Below are 19,409 nucleotides of genomic sequence, written 5' to 3' on the forward strand. Positions count from 1 at the left end.
CCTCCTCCCCATACTGTGCTGCCCAGTGCAGCAGTCTGGGACTTGACCTTGTTTGTGACGACAGAGGCAAAAAAAGCATTGAGTACATTAGCTTTTTCCACATCCTCTGTCACTAGGTTGCCTCCCTCATTCAGTAAGGGGCCCACACGTTCCTTGACTTTCTTCTTGTTGCTAACATACCTGAAGAAACCCTTCTTGTTACTCTTAACAAGGAGTTGCTAGCTAGCTGCAACTCCAAGTGTGATTTGGCCTTCCTGATTTCACTCCTGCATGCCTGAGCAATATTTTTATACTCCTCCCTGGTCATTTGTCCAAGCTTTCACTTCTTGTAAGCCTTTTTTTTGTGTTTAAGATCAGCAAGGATTTCACTGTTAAGCCAAGCTGGTCGCCTGCCATATTTACTATTCTTTCTACACATCGGGATGTTTTTTTCCTGCAACCTCAATAAGGATTCTTTAAAATACAGCCAGCTCTCCTGGACTTCTTTCCTCCTCATGTTATTCTCCCAGGGGATCCTGCCCATTGGTTCCCTGAGGGAGTCAAAGTCTGCTTTTCTGAAGTCCAGGATCCATATTCTGCTGCTCTCCTTTCTTCCTTGTGTCGGGATCCTGAACTCGACCATCTCATGGTCACTGCCTCCCAAGTTCCCATCCACTTTCGCTTCCCCTACTAATTCTTTTCGGTTTGTAACAAGCAGGTCTAGAAGAGCTCTGCCCCTAGTTGGTTCCTCCAGCACTTGGACCAGGAAATTGTCTCTTACACTTTCCAAAAACTTCCTGGATTGTCTGTGCACCACTGTATTGCTCTCCCAGCAGATATCAGGGTGATTGAAGTTTCCCTTGAGAACCAGGGCCTGTGATCTAGTAACTTATGCTAGTTGCCAGAAGAAAGCCTCGTCCACCTCACCCCCTGGTCTGGTCGTCTATAGCAGACTCCCACCACGACATCTCCTAGTTACTCACACTTCTAAACTTAATCCAGAGACTCTTAGGGTTTTCTGCAGTTTCATACTGAAGCTCTGAGCAGTTATACTGCTCTCTTACATACAATGCAACTCCCCCACCTTTTCTGCCCTGCCTGTCCATCCATGACAGTGCTCCAGTCATGTGAGTTATCCCACTAAGTCTCTATTATTCCAATCACATCATAATTCCTTGACTGTGCCAGGTCTTCCAGTTCTCTCTGCTTGTTTCCCAGGCTTCTTGCATTTGTGTATAGGCACTTAAGATAACTCACTGATTATCCCGCTTTTTCAGTCTGAGATCTCCCCTCTTGCACTCTCCTGCTCGTGCTTCCTCCTGGTATCCCGTTTCCCCTCTTACCTCAGGGCTTTGGTCTCCTTCCCACAGTGAACCTAGTTTAAAGCCCTCATCACTAGGTTAGCCAGCCTGCTTGTGAAGATGCTCTTCCCTCTCTTCATTAGGTGAAGCCAGTCTCTGCCTAACACTCCTCCTTCTTGGAACACCATCTCGTGGTCAAAGGATCCAAAGCCTTCTCTCCAACACCACCTGTGTAGCCATTCGTTGACTTCCACAATTCAACGGTCTCTACCCAGGCCTTTTCCCTGCACAGGGAGGATGGGTGAGAAAGGAAGGATTGTTCTCCCCCATTGTACGGATGGGGAACTGAGACCCAGAGAGGTCAAATGATTTAGTCGAGCTCACGGAGAACGCAGGTGCTGAGCTGGGAACTGAGTCCCAATCTCAGGCCTCATTGGCCCCGTTTCCTTCCACCATGCCCTGGGCTCACTACACACTGATGTCACCTATGTGTCCTGCTCCCCCAAGGAGCATTTACCTCCCTTGTGTGGGAGCACAACACCTCAGGGACTCTCCCCTCCCTGGAATTCAGAGATTCCAAGGCCAGATGGGACCACTATGACCCTCCTGTATAGCACAGACCCTAGCTTTTATCCCCGTCGGAGCAGCTCATGCACTTCAATGCATTTATCCTCTGCAGGATACTGCTGTTATCCCCATGGTAAAGATGGAGAGCTGAGGCACAGGGGCACCTAATGGCTTGCCCAAGGTGCCCCAGGAAGTCTGTGGCAGATCAGGGACCTGACCCAAATCCTCCTAAATCCTAAACTAGGAGCTTAATCACCAAACTATCCCTCCTCCCTTTTCACCTCCATGGTGGTGCACAGCGTTTCTGAGATAGGTTCTGAACTCACTGCCAACGCACAGCAAATGCCATCTACTTCCTTTAAAATGACTCTGCACTTGCACCACTTCAACTGGGCTCAGAGTCCAGCCCTGGGAACTTGCCATCCAGGTAAGACATGAGGGACTGGGTGAGATGTAGGGAGAGGTGACACAAGACTGGGGAAGGAGAGAGGGAGGGCCCAGATGGCTGTGAGGTTGTCTGAATGCATAACATATAAACAGGTTGGCTTCCCATTGTTATCATAGTTGAGACTTTCAAAGCTGCCCAAGGGATCTGAACACCAAGCTTCCCTTACTATGTAGGAACTGGGTATCCGAATCCCCTAGGCACATGTGAAAATCACATCCTTTATTTATAAATCGTTGTTATTTCATTTCTCTTTTCATCTATTTAGTTTTGCAGCTGACCCCAGGGCCCAGGCACTTTCATAGGGAAGTGCAACTCCAGATCTAAGGAAAGGTGTGACTCTGAGAAACTGCTCAGGCAAAGCAACTATCTCTCCTCCCCCACTAGCCACAGTGCCTGCCAACCACTGTCGGCTGAAAGCTTGCTAAGCAGCTGCTCCTGCAAGGGTAGTAGAGAGAGGAGTTAACTCAGTAAAAAAAATGCCCCTCAGTCCTGCTCCCCAACCTTTTGCAGTTCCAGGCTTGGGCTCCACCCAGCTCTGCCAATGCACCTCCGTCCTGAGTTACAGTATCACCTACTATCCCATAAGAACATAAAAATGGCCGTTCTGGATCAGACCAAAGGTCCATCCAGCCCAGTATCCTGTCTACCAACACTGGCCAATTGCAGGTGCCCCAGAGGGAGTGAACCTAACAGTAATGATCAAGTGATCTTTCTCCTGCCATCCATCACCACCTTCTGACAAACAGAGGCTAGAGATACCATTCCTTACCCATCCTGGCTAATAGCTATTAATGGACTTCCATGAATTTATCCAGTTCTCTTTTCAACCCTGTTATATATAGTCCTAGCCTTCACAGCCATCCCATTTTGTAAACAGCCAGAGTGCAGTGGGAACAAAATCCTATGCATGCCCCTTGTCCAGCCTATGGGGTGGATTTGTTCTCAAAGATTTTGCAGTTAGAAAGAGCGCCTGCGCTTCACCCTGTCTGAAAGCCAATCTGGGGAACTCTTCACACAGCACAGGTGGTATCAGACTGCTGTTAATAGTTCTCTGAGTGAGCACACAGCAGGGCGGGCCCATATATCAGGGCAGTTAGGAGCATTCTCTCCAATGTACTGCCAGCTCTCCTCTCTCTCCATCCTGCAGTTGCAGGAAAGCAGGCCCCTCCCCACTTCCCACTCCCTGGGCTGAACACTCATTGGCAGATCTGTCAGGCTTTCATGCCAGCTTTCCAGTGAAAGGCCCGGATGCCAGAACCTGATTGCTGCTTTAAATACAGCAGGGAAATGAGCAGCAGACTGGATTGTAGCCCAGCGGGCGAGGGGGGAGGGGGAGTGGAGTGGAGTGAGGAAGAGGAGCAGGTGGAAGAGGAAGCTTTCTTAGGAACAGATCTTTGCAGAGGTGAAGCAGACTACTCTATTGTAATTTCCACCATTCCCCTGAGCTCAGACTGTAACCGAGCAGAGCATCTCCCCCCCACCCCATCCCCACCTTTTGATATTGATCTATTAATGTCCCCAGCCCTGGGTGACCTGGCCGTATGACAAAGCTGGAATTCCTGATTGGGGTCTGATGAGGTCATGCTGCCCAGGGAGGAATCACCCTTATCTATTAACAAGGCAGGGAGTGGGCGGGAGCATATATGTCCCTGACGTATCAGGATATAAGCCGGCATGAGTTATTCAGCGTAACAAATGCACTTTTGCCTGAGACACAGCCGAATGCAGCTGGCTGGCTGCCACCCCCTGCACTTGTGCTCCAGAAGGACTAGCCATGCTCTTCCCAGAGTGCTCAGCAAGTGGTGCTGAAGAGTGCTCGATACCTGAAGGCTGTGGTGACAGGGCCAGCACTGCTTATCCCTATAGGCCATGTGAGTGCTGCCCAGGAAAGTGGGAGTCTTGGCAGCCCTGGCTGGGCCCACCCCAGCCCCATGCTAGTGGGATCAATGGCTGGGCTGCCAAGCTGCATGCCAAGGGCGTCTTGTGCAGTGCAGCTGTCATAGTATAACCCCCACTCTGAACCTTAGTGTCCAAAAGATGGGGTACCAGCATGAATCCCCCTAAGCTTAAGTACCAGCTTAGATCTTGTAGTGCTGCCACCAACCAGGACTTGCAGTGCCTGGTACACTCTGGTCCCCCCCAAACCTTCTCAGAGGACCCCAAGACCCAGACCCCCTGGATCTTACACAAGGAAAGTAAATCCTTTCCCCCACCATTGCCTCTCCCAGGCTTTCCCTCCCTGGGTTACCCTCGAAGATCACTGTGATTCAAACTCCTTGAATCTTAAAACAAAGGGAAATGCACCTTCCCCCCTCCTCTTTCTCTCCCTGTCTCCCACCAATTCCCTGGTGAGTACAGACTCAATTCCCTTGAGCCTCAACAAGGGGAAAAAATCAATCAGGTCTTTAAAAAGAAACGTTTTTAATAAAAGAAAGAAAAAAAGTAAAAGTTGTCTCCGTAATTTAGATGGTAAATGTTACAGGGTCTTTCAGCATATAGACACTAGAGAGAAGCCTTCTCCCCAGCACAAATACAAATTAAAATCCTTCCAGCAAAATACACATTTGCAAATAAAGGAAACAATCAAAAAGACTAAACCGCCTTTGTACTTGTACTTACTATTTGAACAGAAAATTAGAGAGCCTGTAGGTATGTCTGGTTACTCTCAGAACCCAGAGAGAACAACAGACAAACAAACAACACAAAACAAAGACTTCCCTCCACTGAGATTTGAAAGTATCTTGTCTTCTGATTGGTCCTCTGGTCAGGTGGTCCAGGTTCACTGCTTGTAACCCTTTACAGGTAAAAGAGACATTAACCCTTAACTATCTGTTTATGACAGCAGCGGGTGTAGACTGCACCTGGGAGCAGAGCGTAGGTCTCTTCCAGTCCCTGTGGCCCTGCCCCTCCCTAGCCAGCCCAGCACCATGGGCTCAGGGGAAGCTGGGGCTGCCTTCACTGAACTGATGGGTGGTTTTGGCCAGTGAGAGCATGGGACTGTTAGCACTGCTTAGAGCAAAACAGGTGCAGAGCCAGCTTTCCTGTCACGGCCCTGCCAATGCCCCTCCGTCCTCCCTGCAACCTACTGCTGCTCTCCCAGACCCAGGACCCCTCATGGCTCTGCCAATGCCCCTCCATCCTCCCTGCAACACCCTGCTGCTCTCCCAGGCCCAGGACCCCTCATGGCTCCGCCAATGCCCCTCCATCCTCCCTGCAACACCCTGCTGCTCTCCCAGGCCCAGGACCCCTCATGGCTCTGGCAATGCCTCTCCATCCTCCCTGCAATCTCCTGCTGCTCTCTCAGGCCCGGGACCCCTCATCGCTCTGCCAATGCCCCTCTGTCCTCCCTGCAACACCCTGCTGCTCTCCCAGGCCCGGGACCCCTCATGGCTCTGTGTGGATGTGTGGACTCACCCCTGTGGCACCTCCTGTTGGTCTGTTCTGGGAATTAGCTCTCCAGCCCTCCGGAGCGCCCTCTGCAGGCCAGTGATCCACCTGTCCTCTGGTCCCGTGTCCCTCCCAGGACACCGGTGCCCCTTTATCTGGGGTAATGCCCCCTAGCAGTAATCCCTTTCTTTTTGGGTCTCCGCTCCCCAGGGAACCCCCACTCACTATTCCCACCTCACCTCAGTATCAGTCTACTGCCAGTCATCGTCTAGCCCCCACTCCCTGGGGCAGAGGGCAGTATCAGCCTACTCATCACTGGCAACCTTGGGTTTGGACCTGCTGCTTTGGCCTAGCACTGGGCTGCCCTCTGCAACCCCCAGTACTTGTTGCCTTCTGCTAGGCCACAGCTAAGTTGCTGAGCCTCCTGCCGCTCTGGGGTTTCCACTAGTGTCTCCTGCCAGCTGGCGTCCCGCTGCCGGTCCCACTCAGTGCCAGCTGCTAGCCTGGGGGATGGAACCCCAGGCTGGCAGCGGGCTGAGACCCCAGCTGGCAGGAACCCGTAGTCGAAACCCCAGAGCAGCGGCGGGCTGAACTGCTGAGCCTGCCACCGCTCTGGGGTTCCCGCTGCTGGCCCCTTCCCTGCCGGGGTCCTACTCAGCACCCGCTGTTAGCCTGGGGGAAGGAATCCCAGGCTGGCAGAGGCTGAGACTCCAGCTGGCAGGAGGCAGTGGTGGAAACCCCAGAGGGGTGGCGGTCAGCCCGCCGCCACTCTGAGGTTCTGGCTGCTGGCCCTTGCCAGCCGGGGTCCCCTCCACAGCTCCACTCACCTTGCTTCCAGTTGGAGTTCCAGTGCAGGCCCCCTGCCAGACAGGGTCCAGGCTTCCGGCCCTGCTGAGCCCTACCAGCCACCAACTCCAATCACCTCGGCTGCCAATTGGGGTTCCAGCCGCTGACCTCCTGCCAGCCAGTTATCAACTTATTACTCAGAAGCCTGTGTGCAGCTTCAAGTATCTATATAGGTGCCATCAGACACTGGAAAACTCAGCAAGGGAAAGCAAGGAGGAGGATCACACTAAAATGATAAGATCTGCATTTTAATTTAATTTTAAATAAAGCTTCTGAAACATTTTGAAAACCTTGTTTACTTTACATATAACTGTAGTTTGGTTATATATTATAGACTTATAGAGAGACCTTCTAAAAAACGTTCAAATGTATTACCGGCACGTGAAGCCTTAAATTAGAGTGTATACATAAAGATTCAGCACACCACTGCTGAAAGGTTGCCGACCCCTGGAGTAAAGGCAGAATGCTCTGCTTTAGCAGAAGTGATGGGAGGGTTTTTGGCGCCCGAGGCGCAGGGCCGGCTCACCAGTCCCGCGGCTCTGGTGGACCTGCTGCAGGCGTCCCTGCAGATGGTCCGCTGGTCCCGCGGCTCCGGTGGACCTGCCGCAGGCGTGCCTGCGGATGCTTCACCGGAGCCGCAGGATGAGCGGACCGTCCACAGGCACGCCTGCAGCAGGTCCCTCAGAGCAGTCTGCCGCCCTTCCAAATCCTGGTGCCCTGGGCGACCGCCTAGGTTGCCTAAATGGAAGCGCCGGCCCTGTGCTTTAGACTAGCTGGAGCCAGGAGCATGCTGCAGACCCTGCTCTGCTGTAGCAAGCACCAGGAAAGCCCCTGGGCCTTCTCCTACATAGTGTGTGTGAGCCACTAGCCTGAGGAGAAGCCCCTTTGCTCCCACCCTCCATGGGCCTGGTGGAATGGGGAAGAGAGCTGGGCTGAGGGAATATGTGGAAAGAGCAGGAGGAAAGTGGGCAAGTGAGGTCCAAGTCTCCATAGGCCATAGATGGAAGAAACTGGGAGCCAAGACTCCCTCTCCTCAGTCCCCTACGTTCTGCACTGTTAGGCCTTGGCATCACAGCATATGTGGGAGCCCTGATCCTGCCTAAAGCTGTCCCTGACAGGGATAGGCATTCAGGGGCATGCACCATGAGTGCAGGATCAGGCCCTCTGAAGCACCAGGAGTGATCTAGAAGCCACATGCTACAATGCTAGCAGGGCTCCGAGTCTCGGTCATGGCTCAGGCATAAACTCTTTCTGTTTGACAATGAATTCCCTAAGCAGTTGCCATGACAGGTTATTCACAGCATGTGGGTAGGTTCTTCCTCAGCAGGGCTTGCCCTTGGCATCGCAGCAGGGCCCTCTAGTGCTTGAACTACAGAAACTGCTAGTCACAGTTCAGGGAAACTGCCCATGGATTCCCCTGCTTGCGGTCCAGCAAAGGCCCCACAGCCATCACCTTTCATGGATGGAGACGGTGTCTCTCTCTTTCCTGAGCAGGGCTCTTCCAGACTACTCAGCTCCCTACTATGCTGAGATACTCCTGAAAGCCAGTCAGCCTCAGTGGCCTAGGTCTGCCTGTTGCTTTCTCCTCAGAGGCTCTGAACAAAGTAATCACCCACAGTGACAAGTTACCACCCTGCCCTTTCTAAGCAAGCCCATTTATTCTGAAGGTGAAAGTGCTAAGAGAAAGCACATTAAAAACAGTACAGGAACCTATACGCTTGCTGCTAAACTGACCAAACATCACCCCACAGCTCCAACAAGGGATTGGGGCAGTGCACTGTCTTTCTAACCCCATCAAGGAGTGGTTCTGTGGTTACAAGTGCACAGTAGCTGCTAGCGCAGAACAAGCACCCCCCTTGACTCTGGGAGTCCCTCCTTCTGACATCTCAGGCCTTTGCACTTTAGGGTCCAGGGACAGGTAATCAGCAGATAGCAGGTTTCTTCTCAGAGAATAGCTTCAAAAGGTTGGGTCCGGAGGTGGGAATCTGCCTTTCCCTCCTCCCAAGCATGTCCTAGGAAACTCACTTAACTTTGTCTGTCCCAAAAGTTCCTTCTTGTCTGGTACATGGATTAAAATGGTCCTTGTACGTCCCTAACCCTTCCCAGGGTTTCCATTGCTCACATCTCCCCTTAGAGAAGTTACACGCAGTCCCACAATAAGACATACATTTTGCATTTATAATACAACAGACTCTAAAGCTACTTAAACTTAATTCCGTAAGAGCTCCCAAGCATAGTGCAGGAATTGCCATATCTATTTCACCACTTCCTTTGCTGGCAGCAGTAGTAGACCAATACTGTCTAATAGAGCAGCCATTAGAGGAGGACATAATGTGCACTCTGCTAATGTGTTACAATGGAAAAGAAAGATTAATCAGTTTCAGGGTTTTCTTTTTATTCCTCAGCCCGCAGTGATTTTAAAATATAGTTCCACCGGCTCTGTTCTGGCCATAATGTGAACTAGGCCATTATAGTCTTTCAGTTTTAATTTTTAAAAGGCCTGTTTTATTAATGCCTAAAACGCAGCTCCTATACTGTGCATTCTCGCTGCTCTTTGAGTATGGATGTCCCTAATAAGTACACCATAAAAGCCTCACATTCAGAGAGATTGTGGTGCTCTCGGGTCATGTGCACAGAGAACACCACGTGTGCATATCTCTGCATTAGCACCAGCTTTGTGTCATCTGCAAATATAATCAGTAGGCTCTCTATTCCTACATCCAGGTCACTTGAGACCTCCCTCCAATCTGACATCTTTCCATTAACAGTTACTCTTTGTTTGCAATTGTTTAACCAACTATCCACTTAATGGTAGTTCTGTTGAGCCTGCATTCTCCAGTTTACTTATCAGAATATCATGTGGGACTGTGACAAAGCCTTGCAGAAGTCCAGGTATATTAAGTCTACCTCATTCCCCCATCCACCAAACCAGTTACCTTGCAAAAGAAGGAAATCAAGCTGGTTTGGCATGATTTCTTCTTAGTAAATCCATGCCTGGCTGGTAATCTTAGAATTTCAGGGTTGGAAGGGGCCTCAGGAGGTCATCTAGTCTAGCCCCCTGCTCAAGGCAGGACTAATCCTCAGACAGATTTTTATCCCAGTTCCCTAAATGGATTGGGCTCACAACCCTGGGTACAGCAAGCCAATGCTCAAACCATTGAGCTATCCCTCCCTGACATGAGCACCCTTTCATCCTCCAGGTATTCACAAATGGGATGTTTTGTAGCTTGCTCTAGTAGCTTCCCAGGTACAGAGGTCAGGCTGACTGGTCTATAGTTCATTCCCTGGCTCCTCTTTCCCCCCCTTTTTAAAGATTGGCACTGTGTTAGCCCTTCTCCAGTCTTTCAGGACCCCTCCTGAGGCCTTCCTTCCTTTTATGACCCCTCACAGCTGTCCTGTGACCATTGGCAGAATTAGATTATGGTAGCATCTAGTGGCCGGTTATGATCGAGGCTCCATTGCACTAGGTGTTGTACATGCTCATACAGACAGACAGTCCCTGCTCAAACACCTTCCAGGCTAAATAAACAAGAGGTGAGAGACAGGGAGTATCTTTATCCTATCTCATAGGTGGGGAACTATGATATAGTGAGACACAGGGACTTGGCCAAGGTCACAGAGAGGATCTGTGTCAGAGCTGGGAATTTCCCTAACACCACATGAGCATCTGTCCTCACTCTAATCCCATTGCTTTACCTTTAGAAAAGTGCAAGAGAATGTGAATTTCACTTAAACTCCTCTCACTTCTTCCTCCTTGCTGGTATTTACAGGACTGGCTAGAAATCCAGGACCCACTGTGCTAGGCTCTGCACCCACACAGTATGGCCTTGGCCACATGGGAAAGGTTTTCCTGTACAACCTCCAGCGTGAATCAAAAGCGATCTCATTACACCAGTATAACCCCTCTAGATACGCTGTCCTCTGGGACAAGAGGGGCTTTTGGGAAAGTGTCACTTGGGAAGGAGTTTAAGCTAAACTGAGAAAGCAACGTATACCAGACCCCATGGCGGGGTAGTACTGTCTGACTATACCTATATAACTGCATCTAGATCTCTGCCCTCTGGACACAAGGCCACTGAGACAGTGCCTGGTCTGACGGGTTATAACCAGAATAGCCAAGAGAGACAAAGAGTTGGAGGGGGTGTGATTTGCCCCAGGGCGCTAGCAGGGCAGAGGTAGGAATAGACCCTAGGCCGGAGGCCCACTCCAGCCACCAGAGCCTCCTGCCGCTGCAGACACATGCCTGAAACAAACAAGATCGTGAGATCTTCTCCACAAGCTGCTACAACTAAACGCACCCCCCAGCCCACGAGCTGAGGGAGGCAGCTGAAGCCAGAGCTTTCCATTCCCTGACATCTCTTGGCTCGCCTCCCTGCCTCAGCATCAGCCACAGCTTCTCAGGTTTCTCTCAGGGGCCCCCCACCCCCGGATTTTGTTTCTGAATAGTTGGGATGGGGGATGTGCCAGCTGATTTTGCACAACTGCCCCCGGCCCATTCTGAGCACTGTGGATGGCTCCTCGGCAGCCCTTTGTGCTTCCCAAGAGCTCTTCTTGTATGTGAACAAAAAGCCATCTTCTTACTGAACGGAGGGACAAAAGCCGCCCACAGTCGGGCCTCATTAGAGCCCCCTTGACAGAAACAATGGAGGTGGCTGCATCCCAGAGCGGGTTCCCCTACAGGAGCGTGTGGGGTGGAGGAGGCTGCAAGGCAGGCAGGGGGGCCTGGGGAAGCTCATGGGATGAATTGATTCGTTCTGTTGTCAGTATTTTCTTCTACCCCACTCCTCTCTACCAGATGGAGCACCTGCCAGTCATGCCTCGACCTTCCCTGTCCCTCCCCCTGCCTTCTCCATGGGGTCGTGCCTCCCCTCCTGCCCACACCACGCCTGGGATGAGCTGGCACCAAGGAAGTGGGATGAGTTGGCTTAGCTAACCCATAGGAGACACAGGCCCAGGGTCAAACAAGAGCAAGGTCATGAGTGCATCTGCTCCCTCCCTCAGGAGGGAAAGGGGCCAGCAGATTTTGTCACAAGCTTCTCCCATAGCTACAGATCCTGAGACCCCTCCCTGCCCAGGAGCCAGCCCTACTGGCCCTACTCTGTACTGCATTGCAGCTCTGTATTGCACAATAGTAGACCCCATTGTGCTAGGTGCTGTACAAGCGAATAGTGAGAGACAGACCCTGCCCCAAAGAGTTGCCAGGCTAAAGCATACAAAGCATGGGAGGAGAAACTGAGGCACAAAGTGGGGAAGTGACTTGCCCATGGTCATACAGCAGCTCAGTGGCACAGCTGAGAGTAGCCCTGAGGTCTCCTGACTGATCTCCTAGCTCCATACCACACTGCCTTCCCCTTGCTTTGGCTGACTTGTCCCGGTTGCACCATTTCACTCAGCACTGCATCAGTTCTGCTTGCCTGCATGGCCAATCCATGCTGCCTGTGGCATCTGTCCCATCTGGCCAACTGACCAGCCTAGCCACAGCAAGCCACCTCCTGACTGCTGTTTCCTCAGTGGCCTAATGGATAAGGCATTAGCTTCTAAAGCCAGAGATTGTGGGTTCAAGTCCCTTCTGGGGTGAAAATCAACTGCTGTTTCTTTCTGCTACCCTTGCTGCACATGTGGATCCACTGACAGACTTGCTCTGTGCCCTGTATTCCTCAGCAGGTCTCCTCATAGGCCTGTGCAGCTCAAAGGGTTCTGCCTTCCTGGTTTTCAGCTGTGCATGACCCCTGATCCCCCTGCTGTGCCTATTAGGTGCCCTCTACCAGCCCCTGAGATCTTTCTCAGCTGACACTGGTCCTCATACAGGCATGATTCCTGTTTTAGTCCATGAGGATTTTGCTTTGCATAGGGACTGTAGGAAAAATGAGACTCTGCTCTGCTTATCCTCCCTGGGGAAGGATGAGCTGGGGGAAAAGTACAGCACTAGGAATGGGAAGAATTAGGTTGTACTCCTGGATCTGCTGGACATGTCATTAACCCACTCTGTGCCTCAGTTTCCCTGGACATAAAATAAGGCTGATGACCTTGGTCTGTCACTGGGATGTGATCAGCTAATGTCTGCAAAGCACTGTGAGAAAGGCACAGCATCCTGATGACATGCCAACATATCGATTCCCCTCCCCCGAGCCCCAGGACTGCCCTGCTAGCCAATTGTGTGCAAACAGGCCCTTGCCAGCTAAAGAGAGAGAAGCCAAGGATTAGCCAGAGTCTGGTCCTGGGGGACACAGGAATCCAATGTGGAGGACCTGGGAGCTGCATGCACAAGTATCAGGCAGACCTAGACGTCCCTGCCGCTGTGCATGTGTTTGGAACATGGGCCAAAGGAAGGACCAGGAGTGGATTCCTGCCATGATCCCGAACGGGCTCTGGAGCCAGCAGGCAGGAAAGTAGGAACTTGAGCTGGACTTTGTTTTCAGTTGAAAATATGTCCTTGATTTGAAGGAGCAAAATCTTTGACAGCCTCTGGTGCTGGAAGAGCTGAGCTGGGTCTTTGAAGCTGTCGCATCCCAGGCTGTGATAGTATTAGGGTCTGGTAGCAAAACCGAGTCAGGTGCAAAACTCAGGCCCCTGCAAAACTCAGGCTCCAGGTGCTCTATTAGCACACTGGTAGCAGATGCAAATCACGTGCAATGGAGCCACAAAGCCAGAGAACAGGGAGGGAGGACCCAGGGGTGCACGGAGCTGGTGCCTGCCATGCATCCCCTGCAGAGACCCTGGTTGCAAAGAAGATGGTTGGGTGAAGATTTGCACCCCCAGGGCAGGAGGGGCTAGTGCGATGCTGCTGTATTTTGCAAGGCTGCTCACTCTCTCTGCCATGAGGCTCGCTCTCTTCCTCTGAAACCGCTCTGCTCCATGGGTCTCTGGTGCACCTGGCAGGCAAATCCTTTTCTGCCAACCAGTGCAGCAGCTGGGCTGCTGGGAAGCCCCTTTGGAGGGGCTGCTTGGCTCCCTCCTTTCCCAGCACACTCCCCAGGGGGAGGGGAGGCTGGCATTGGAGAGACTATACCTTAGGGAGCTGCTTAAAGTCTGATCCTGCTGGGGCCTAATTGTAATGCCTGACCCAAACCCTGTTATACCACAGCCAGGCAGAACCTGACCTGAGGCCCAGAGTGCCAAGAGGTTTTCATATCCAACTGGCCTGAACATGACACCTCTAGTTGGCTTGGGGTTGGGTGCTCGTTCCTCGGCCTAGGGGGCACTGTGTTGTTGGGGGTGCTGGGTTTGGGAGGATTCAGAAGCCTTGACTGCTTCTCCGATGTCCTGGCCAAACTCCACTTGGGCAATAAAGTGCTGAGTCCCCATCCCACTCCAGCCATCTCTCGTGTCCTCCATCAGTGCGGTGTTTGGCTCTGGCTGGACAGGGAGTGTGGCACCAGTGACAAGCCTCGGCAGAGATGAGTCATGCTGCTATCTGGTGCGACTTGCACTGGGTTAGCCTCTCCAGGACAAAATCCCTGGCAAAGAAAGGACCAAGATGGTGTCATCATGGCTTTTGCATTACACCCCAAAGCAGTCTGTAATCTAGGGCGGTTGGAGTAAAACATGCCCCCTACATATTAATGTATTGGACAGAGCCTCAGCTGGCATAAATTGGAGTAGCTCTAGATCTGGCCCATTGAAGTCAATGGAACTATGGTGATGTACTCCAGCTGAGGATCTGTCCCCTTGCAAAGTGTTTGAGTGCGTGCAGAGCCCCCCTAGACCTTATCTGCATGCTGCCCTTTGGGGAGAAGGAACTTCAACTCAGCTGACGGGGAGTTGCTCTGGGTTCACCCAGGCCAAGCTGCCGAGCAAAGCTCCACAGCAATGCAGCCTGATCTCCCCAGGCCATCAGGCTGGGGATGAGTTTCACAATACAAAGTACTAGTTCTTGGGAGAGCTGAACTGCGGTGGGCTGAGCAGCAGGGCAAGCCAGGCAGCGAGCTGCAGGGAGAGTGGGTGACTGTAGATTACACCTGTACAGAAATCTAACCGGAGTGCAGCCAGGGCAGTGCATGCTGGGCAGGCATCAGCCAGGCCCGGGAATCCTCCTCAAGGACAGGGAGAAGGAGAAGGCTGGGCTTTGCTGCTGGTGTAAATCAGGCATCAGGAGAGTTACACACTGGTGTAAATGAGAGGCAAATTGGACACAGCATGTTTACATACAGTGGCTTCCAGGTGACGCCTTTGCTAGCGCACCCCTCCAGCAACCAGGGCCGGCTTTAGGCCTATTCCACCAATTCCCCCGAATTGGGCCTCGCACCTAAGAGGGCCCCGCGCCCAGTGAGAATCCCTTCCCTGGCTAGAGGCGCCTTTTTAATTTTTACTCACCCTGCGCTCTGGGTCTTTGGCAGCACTTCAGTGGTGGGTCCTTCAGTGCCGCCGAAGACATGGAGCGAGCAAAGGACCCGCCAGCGAAGTGCGGCCAAGGACTCAGAGCACCGGCCGGTGAGTACAAGCCCCACGTGTTTTTTTACATTTTTTTTTTTTTTTAGTCATCCCAGCCGGGGCCCCATCGAAACTGTTTGAATTGGGCCCCGCACTTCCTAAAGCCAGCCCTGCCGGCGACTCTGTACCTCCCCATGCTGGCTGTTCTCTAATCTGTCCATTTCTGACCCGCCTTGTCTCAGCCCAATCAGTTGCGTGACCTGTCTGAATGCTTCAGGCTTTGTTCTTCTTCCACAGGGGGCAGAGAGGGAGAGTGAAAGAGGTGAGGGCTGGCAGAGCCAAAAGGAGAGAGCTGAAGAAAAGAGAAAGAGACACTGGGAGCAAGGGGGCAGAGAGCAGCCGATAGACGAATGCACGCAGAAGAGAAAACCATTGTAGGAGAGCATGAGACAGAGATGGAGAAACAGAGACATTAAGTGTATCTCAGAGCAAAGGAAACAGCCAGATCTGGATACAATCAAGGGAGGCAGCCAGGGGCCTTGTACCAGTGGGAAGCACAACAGGAAGTAGTTTGACCCATGCAATCTCTTAACCCTACTCATACCACACTGGGTAGTGCAGTTTGGTAGAGAGACACGCACACGCTTAGCATGAGACACGTGGTTGTCAGCTTATATTACTGGCACGTCAAAGGAAACACCAAGCAGGATTCCTGCACACTGCTGCAGCACCCCGGCGTGTCTTATTACTTGTACTGGAGGCAGCACTGTTCACATCCACTAGTATAAACCCCACCCCTAGCCTAGGCAGTGGGAACTTGCTACCAGGACACCACTGGGAGCTCTGGACCCCCAGCATATGTGAAACTCTACAAAAAAAAAGGTCTTCCAATGTGCCACACTCCTTCTCTGCAGTTCTCCTCCAGCCCCTGCCAGTCAGGGACTTAGGGGCATCTGCCACTGACTTTCTCTCCTGACTCCCGTCACCACTCAGAGGTGGTTGCAGCCCATCAGAAGCTGTCCTGCCATGTGTCCTTCCAGTCCCTGAGCCTTTGCCTAAGCAAAGTTCCTCCTGCATGCTCAACTGGATGTGAGCAACCTTCCCCGAAGGCAGATGCTGGGGGAGCCACAAACAAGTCTGGGGAGCGTTGCAGAAGCATGATCCAGCTGATTAGCTGGAGCTTCTCCAATGACACAGGCCTCTTGGGCCAGTGAAAACAGCCTGGAGAACAGCCTTGCTCCTAGCATGTCAATACCTTCAGGCCCAGCCTGACAGCTAAAAATACTAGCTGGAAGCTTTCAGGAGTTTCAGTGACATTTCTATTTGGGTTTGGCAGTTGAGGGTGTGTGCAGTTTAGTTCCTGACCCATCTTGTCCATCTTTGCTAAAAAGTAGGATGAGTCTATCAAAACTCATCTCATCTGTGGCCCCCAATCCAGCACAAACCTAGCTCTGCGATGAAGAGGAAATGCCAGTGCATCACACACCTGCACAGTGATGCTCTGTCTCCCTCTCGGGGCCAGGAGAAAGAGCAGTTTGAGTCTGCTGCTGGCTCTGAGAGCACAAAGTCTTTAGCTCAGGCAGTGGAGTCTTTCGCTTTCAGATCCAATGGTCCCAGGTGCGATGAGTTCAGGCACAGAGATCACCTTGGGACTGCCATCTGACATGCTGAGATTACCTCTGAGCCCATTTTCCCTGCCAGTTTGGGACTCCAGAACTCTGTCTTATTGAGCCAGACATACTAATCCACTGCAACACAGACCTAGGTCTGGTCCACACCCCCAAGCTGCAGACTTTAACCAAAAAACGCTCAGCAAGTACTCCTGTCTCCAGCACCCAGACACCTAGCTCCCAATGGGATTGAAACCCCACATAAATCCATTTTACTCTATATAAAGCTTATACAACGTAAACTCATAAATTGTCCACCCTCTATAACACTGATAGAGAGAGATGAACAGCTGTTTGCCCCTCCAGGTATTAATCACTTAATCTGGGTTAATTAATAAACAAAAGTGACTTTATTAAATATAAAAAGTAGGATTTAAGTGATTTCAAGTAATAACAGACAGAACATAGTTAAGTTACCAAGCAAAAGAAAACAAAACATGCAAGTCTAAGCCTAATACATTGAAGAAACTGAATACAGGTAAATCTCAGCCTCAGAGATGTTCCAATAAGCTTATTTCACAGACTAGACTCCTTCTTAGTCTAGGCCCAATCCTTTCCCCAGTACAGTTCTTGTTATTTCCAGCTCAGGTGGTAACTAGGGGATTTCTCATGACTGCAGCTCCCTTTGTTCTGTTCCACCCACTTCTATAGCTTTGGCACAAGGTGGGAATCTTTTGTCTCTCTCTGGGTTCCCATCCTTCCTTCTAAATGGAAAAGAATCAGGTTTAAGATGGATTCCAGTACCAGGTGACATGGTCACATGTCCTGTGAAACTCCAACACTCCATTCTTTCCAGGCTGACTCATATGAACACAGGAAGGCTTACAAGTAAACAGAGCCATTTACAACCAATTGTCCTGGTTAATGGGAGCCATTAAGATTCTAAACCACCATTAATGGCCCACACTTTGCATAGTTACAATAGGACTTACTTCAGAGTAATACTTCATATTTCTAGCTTCGGATACAAGAATGATACATTCATACAAATAGGATGAACACACTCAGTAGATTATAAGCTCTGTAATGATACCTTACAAGAGACCTTTTGCATAAAGCATATTCCAGTTACATTATATTCACACTTCTAAACATATTTCCATAAAACACACGGAGTGCAATGTCACACCAGGTTCAAGCCCTCCTAGGGCTGGCCCGCCCAGTGGGACTGCGTTACGTTAAGGCTGGACCACTTGCCTACTGTGGAATGGTCCTGCCAGCCCCCTGATTGCTCTCTCACTCTGTCTTCATGCAGGTAGTGAGCCAGATTGACAAGCTGACGTCGGATTTTGAGTTTGAGCTGGAGCCGGACGACTGGACCACAGCCACAGTGAGCAGCACATCCAGCAGCGAGAAAGGAGGTGGCATGTTTGACCTCAGCCAGCTGGATTTCATGACCTCGGACATCCTCTCTGACAGCTGGGAGTTCTGCTCCTTCCTGGAGGTCTCCACCCCGTCTGACTCTGGGGACGGTTTGGAGCAGCAGCCAGGCCGCCAGCCAGACTACCGGCTGATGAACGGCGGAGTGCTGACTCCTAATGGACCCCGGGTGGAGACACCCGACTCTTCCAGTGAGGAGGCCTTCAGCTCCGGCCCCAACCTCAAAGCCCAGCAGCAGAGGACGCCGGGCATGAGGGAGCGAGTCCGCTTCAGTGACAAGGTGCTCTACCATGCCCTTTGTTGTGACGATGACGATGGGAACAGCCAAGAAGGTATCAGCGGGGTGCCACTGCCCGAGGACCTTCCGGAAGAGCCCATTGAGGCGGGACACAAACCGCCAGCTCGGCCTGCTGCCAATCCACCGCTGCTGCAGCGGCACTCTCCTCACCTGAGTGCCACTCAGCAACAGAAACTGATGAGGAACAGCAGCACACAGACAGTGTCGGACAAAAGCACCCAGACAGTGCTTCCCTATGTATCGGCCAAGCAGAAAATCAAAGGCAAAAACTGAGCAGGGGTGGGGGTGGGGAGGAATCGGAGCAATGGGGACTGATCAGAGCGGGGGGAGGGGCAGAAATATATATATATATTTAAATAAATCAAAATACTAATAATAAAAACCAAAAAAAGGTGGAAACTAATAACAACAATGTCCAGCTACCTAACTGTCATTTTTGAGGCTCAGGGAATTTGAAATTATTTACTGAATGAAAGAGATCAAATAACCATGCAGAACAAGGGAAATAATATCTATACCTATAGACCCCACTTCTGAAGCAGAGGATGGGAGAGATATGTGGTCAGGGGCATCCTCAAATGGCAGCCAAGCATCTCAGTTCACTAACTAGGTCTGTGGGTGGATGGCGTGTGGGTCTCCCCCAAATAGGGATTGTGGGGAAACGGGGCTCGGGGGGCATGGCGAGAGCCCAAGTGCACTAAGACTGAAAGAGCTCTCTGGGAAAGGAAGTCAGGTCAACCCCTTGTGCTGCTGGATTTGTATCCTACACCTCCCCACAATATTCCAGAGATGGGGCCGAGCCCCAGAATTTGGATCCACCTCTGGGTTTTGACCATGCCCTCAGCCCTCTTCTGAAAGAAATCAGCCAATCAGAAACCTGCTTGTTCATTAAAGAACAGTGAATTTTTGTATGCTCTATTTTTATGAACAAATTGGTTTCTGATTGGCTGGGCCTCTGAGCAAATCAGTTCTCTAGGCCAATCAATGTGTTTTTGTCTTTGGCCATGGGTCAGCAAGTGACTCCTGGTCCATCAGTCAAATGACACTCATGCTGGTTAGATTTTCCTAGTCATTTGGTCAAATGGGACTAGAGTCAGAATGGGTGTGGCTACGGCAAGAAAATAGCATTGGAGGACTGATTGCCAGACGTGTCTGGAAGGGTT

At 51.3% G+C, this 19,409-nt stretch overlaps 1 protein-coding gene across 1 annotated transcript in view; it reads left to right on the forward strand.

Moving 5' to 3' along the window:
- INSYN1 (inhibitory synaptic factor 1) overlaps positions 1–18,520 on the forward strand; it is a 104,698-nt gene extending 86,178 nt beyond the window's left edge. The window contains exon 2 of the mRNA XM_050968449.1: positions 17,824–18,520. Within this exon, the coding sequence (XP_050824406.1) occupies positions 17,824–18,519 (696 nt within the window). The 3' untranslated portion in view covers position 18,520. The remainder of the gene's footprint in view (positions 1–17,823) is intronic.
- The last annotated feature ends 889 nt before the right edge of the window (positions 18,521–19,409 follow it).

Source organism: Gopherus flavomarginatus, chromosome 9 (genome assembly GCF_025201925.1).
Source record: "Gopherus flavomarginatus isolate rGopFla2 chromosome 9, rGopFla2.mat.asm, whole genome shotgun sequence".
NCBI classification, from domain to species: Eukaryota; Metazoa; Chordata; order Testudines; family Testudinidae; genus Gopherus; species Gopherus flavomarginatus.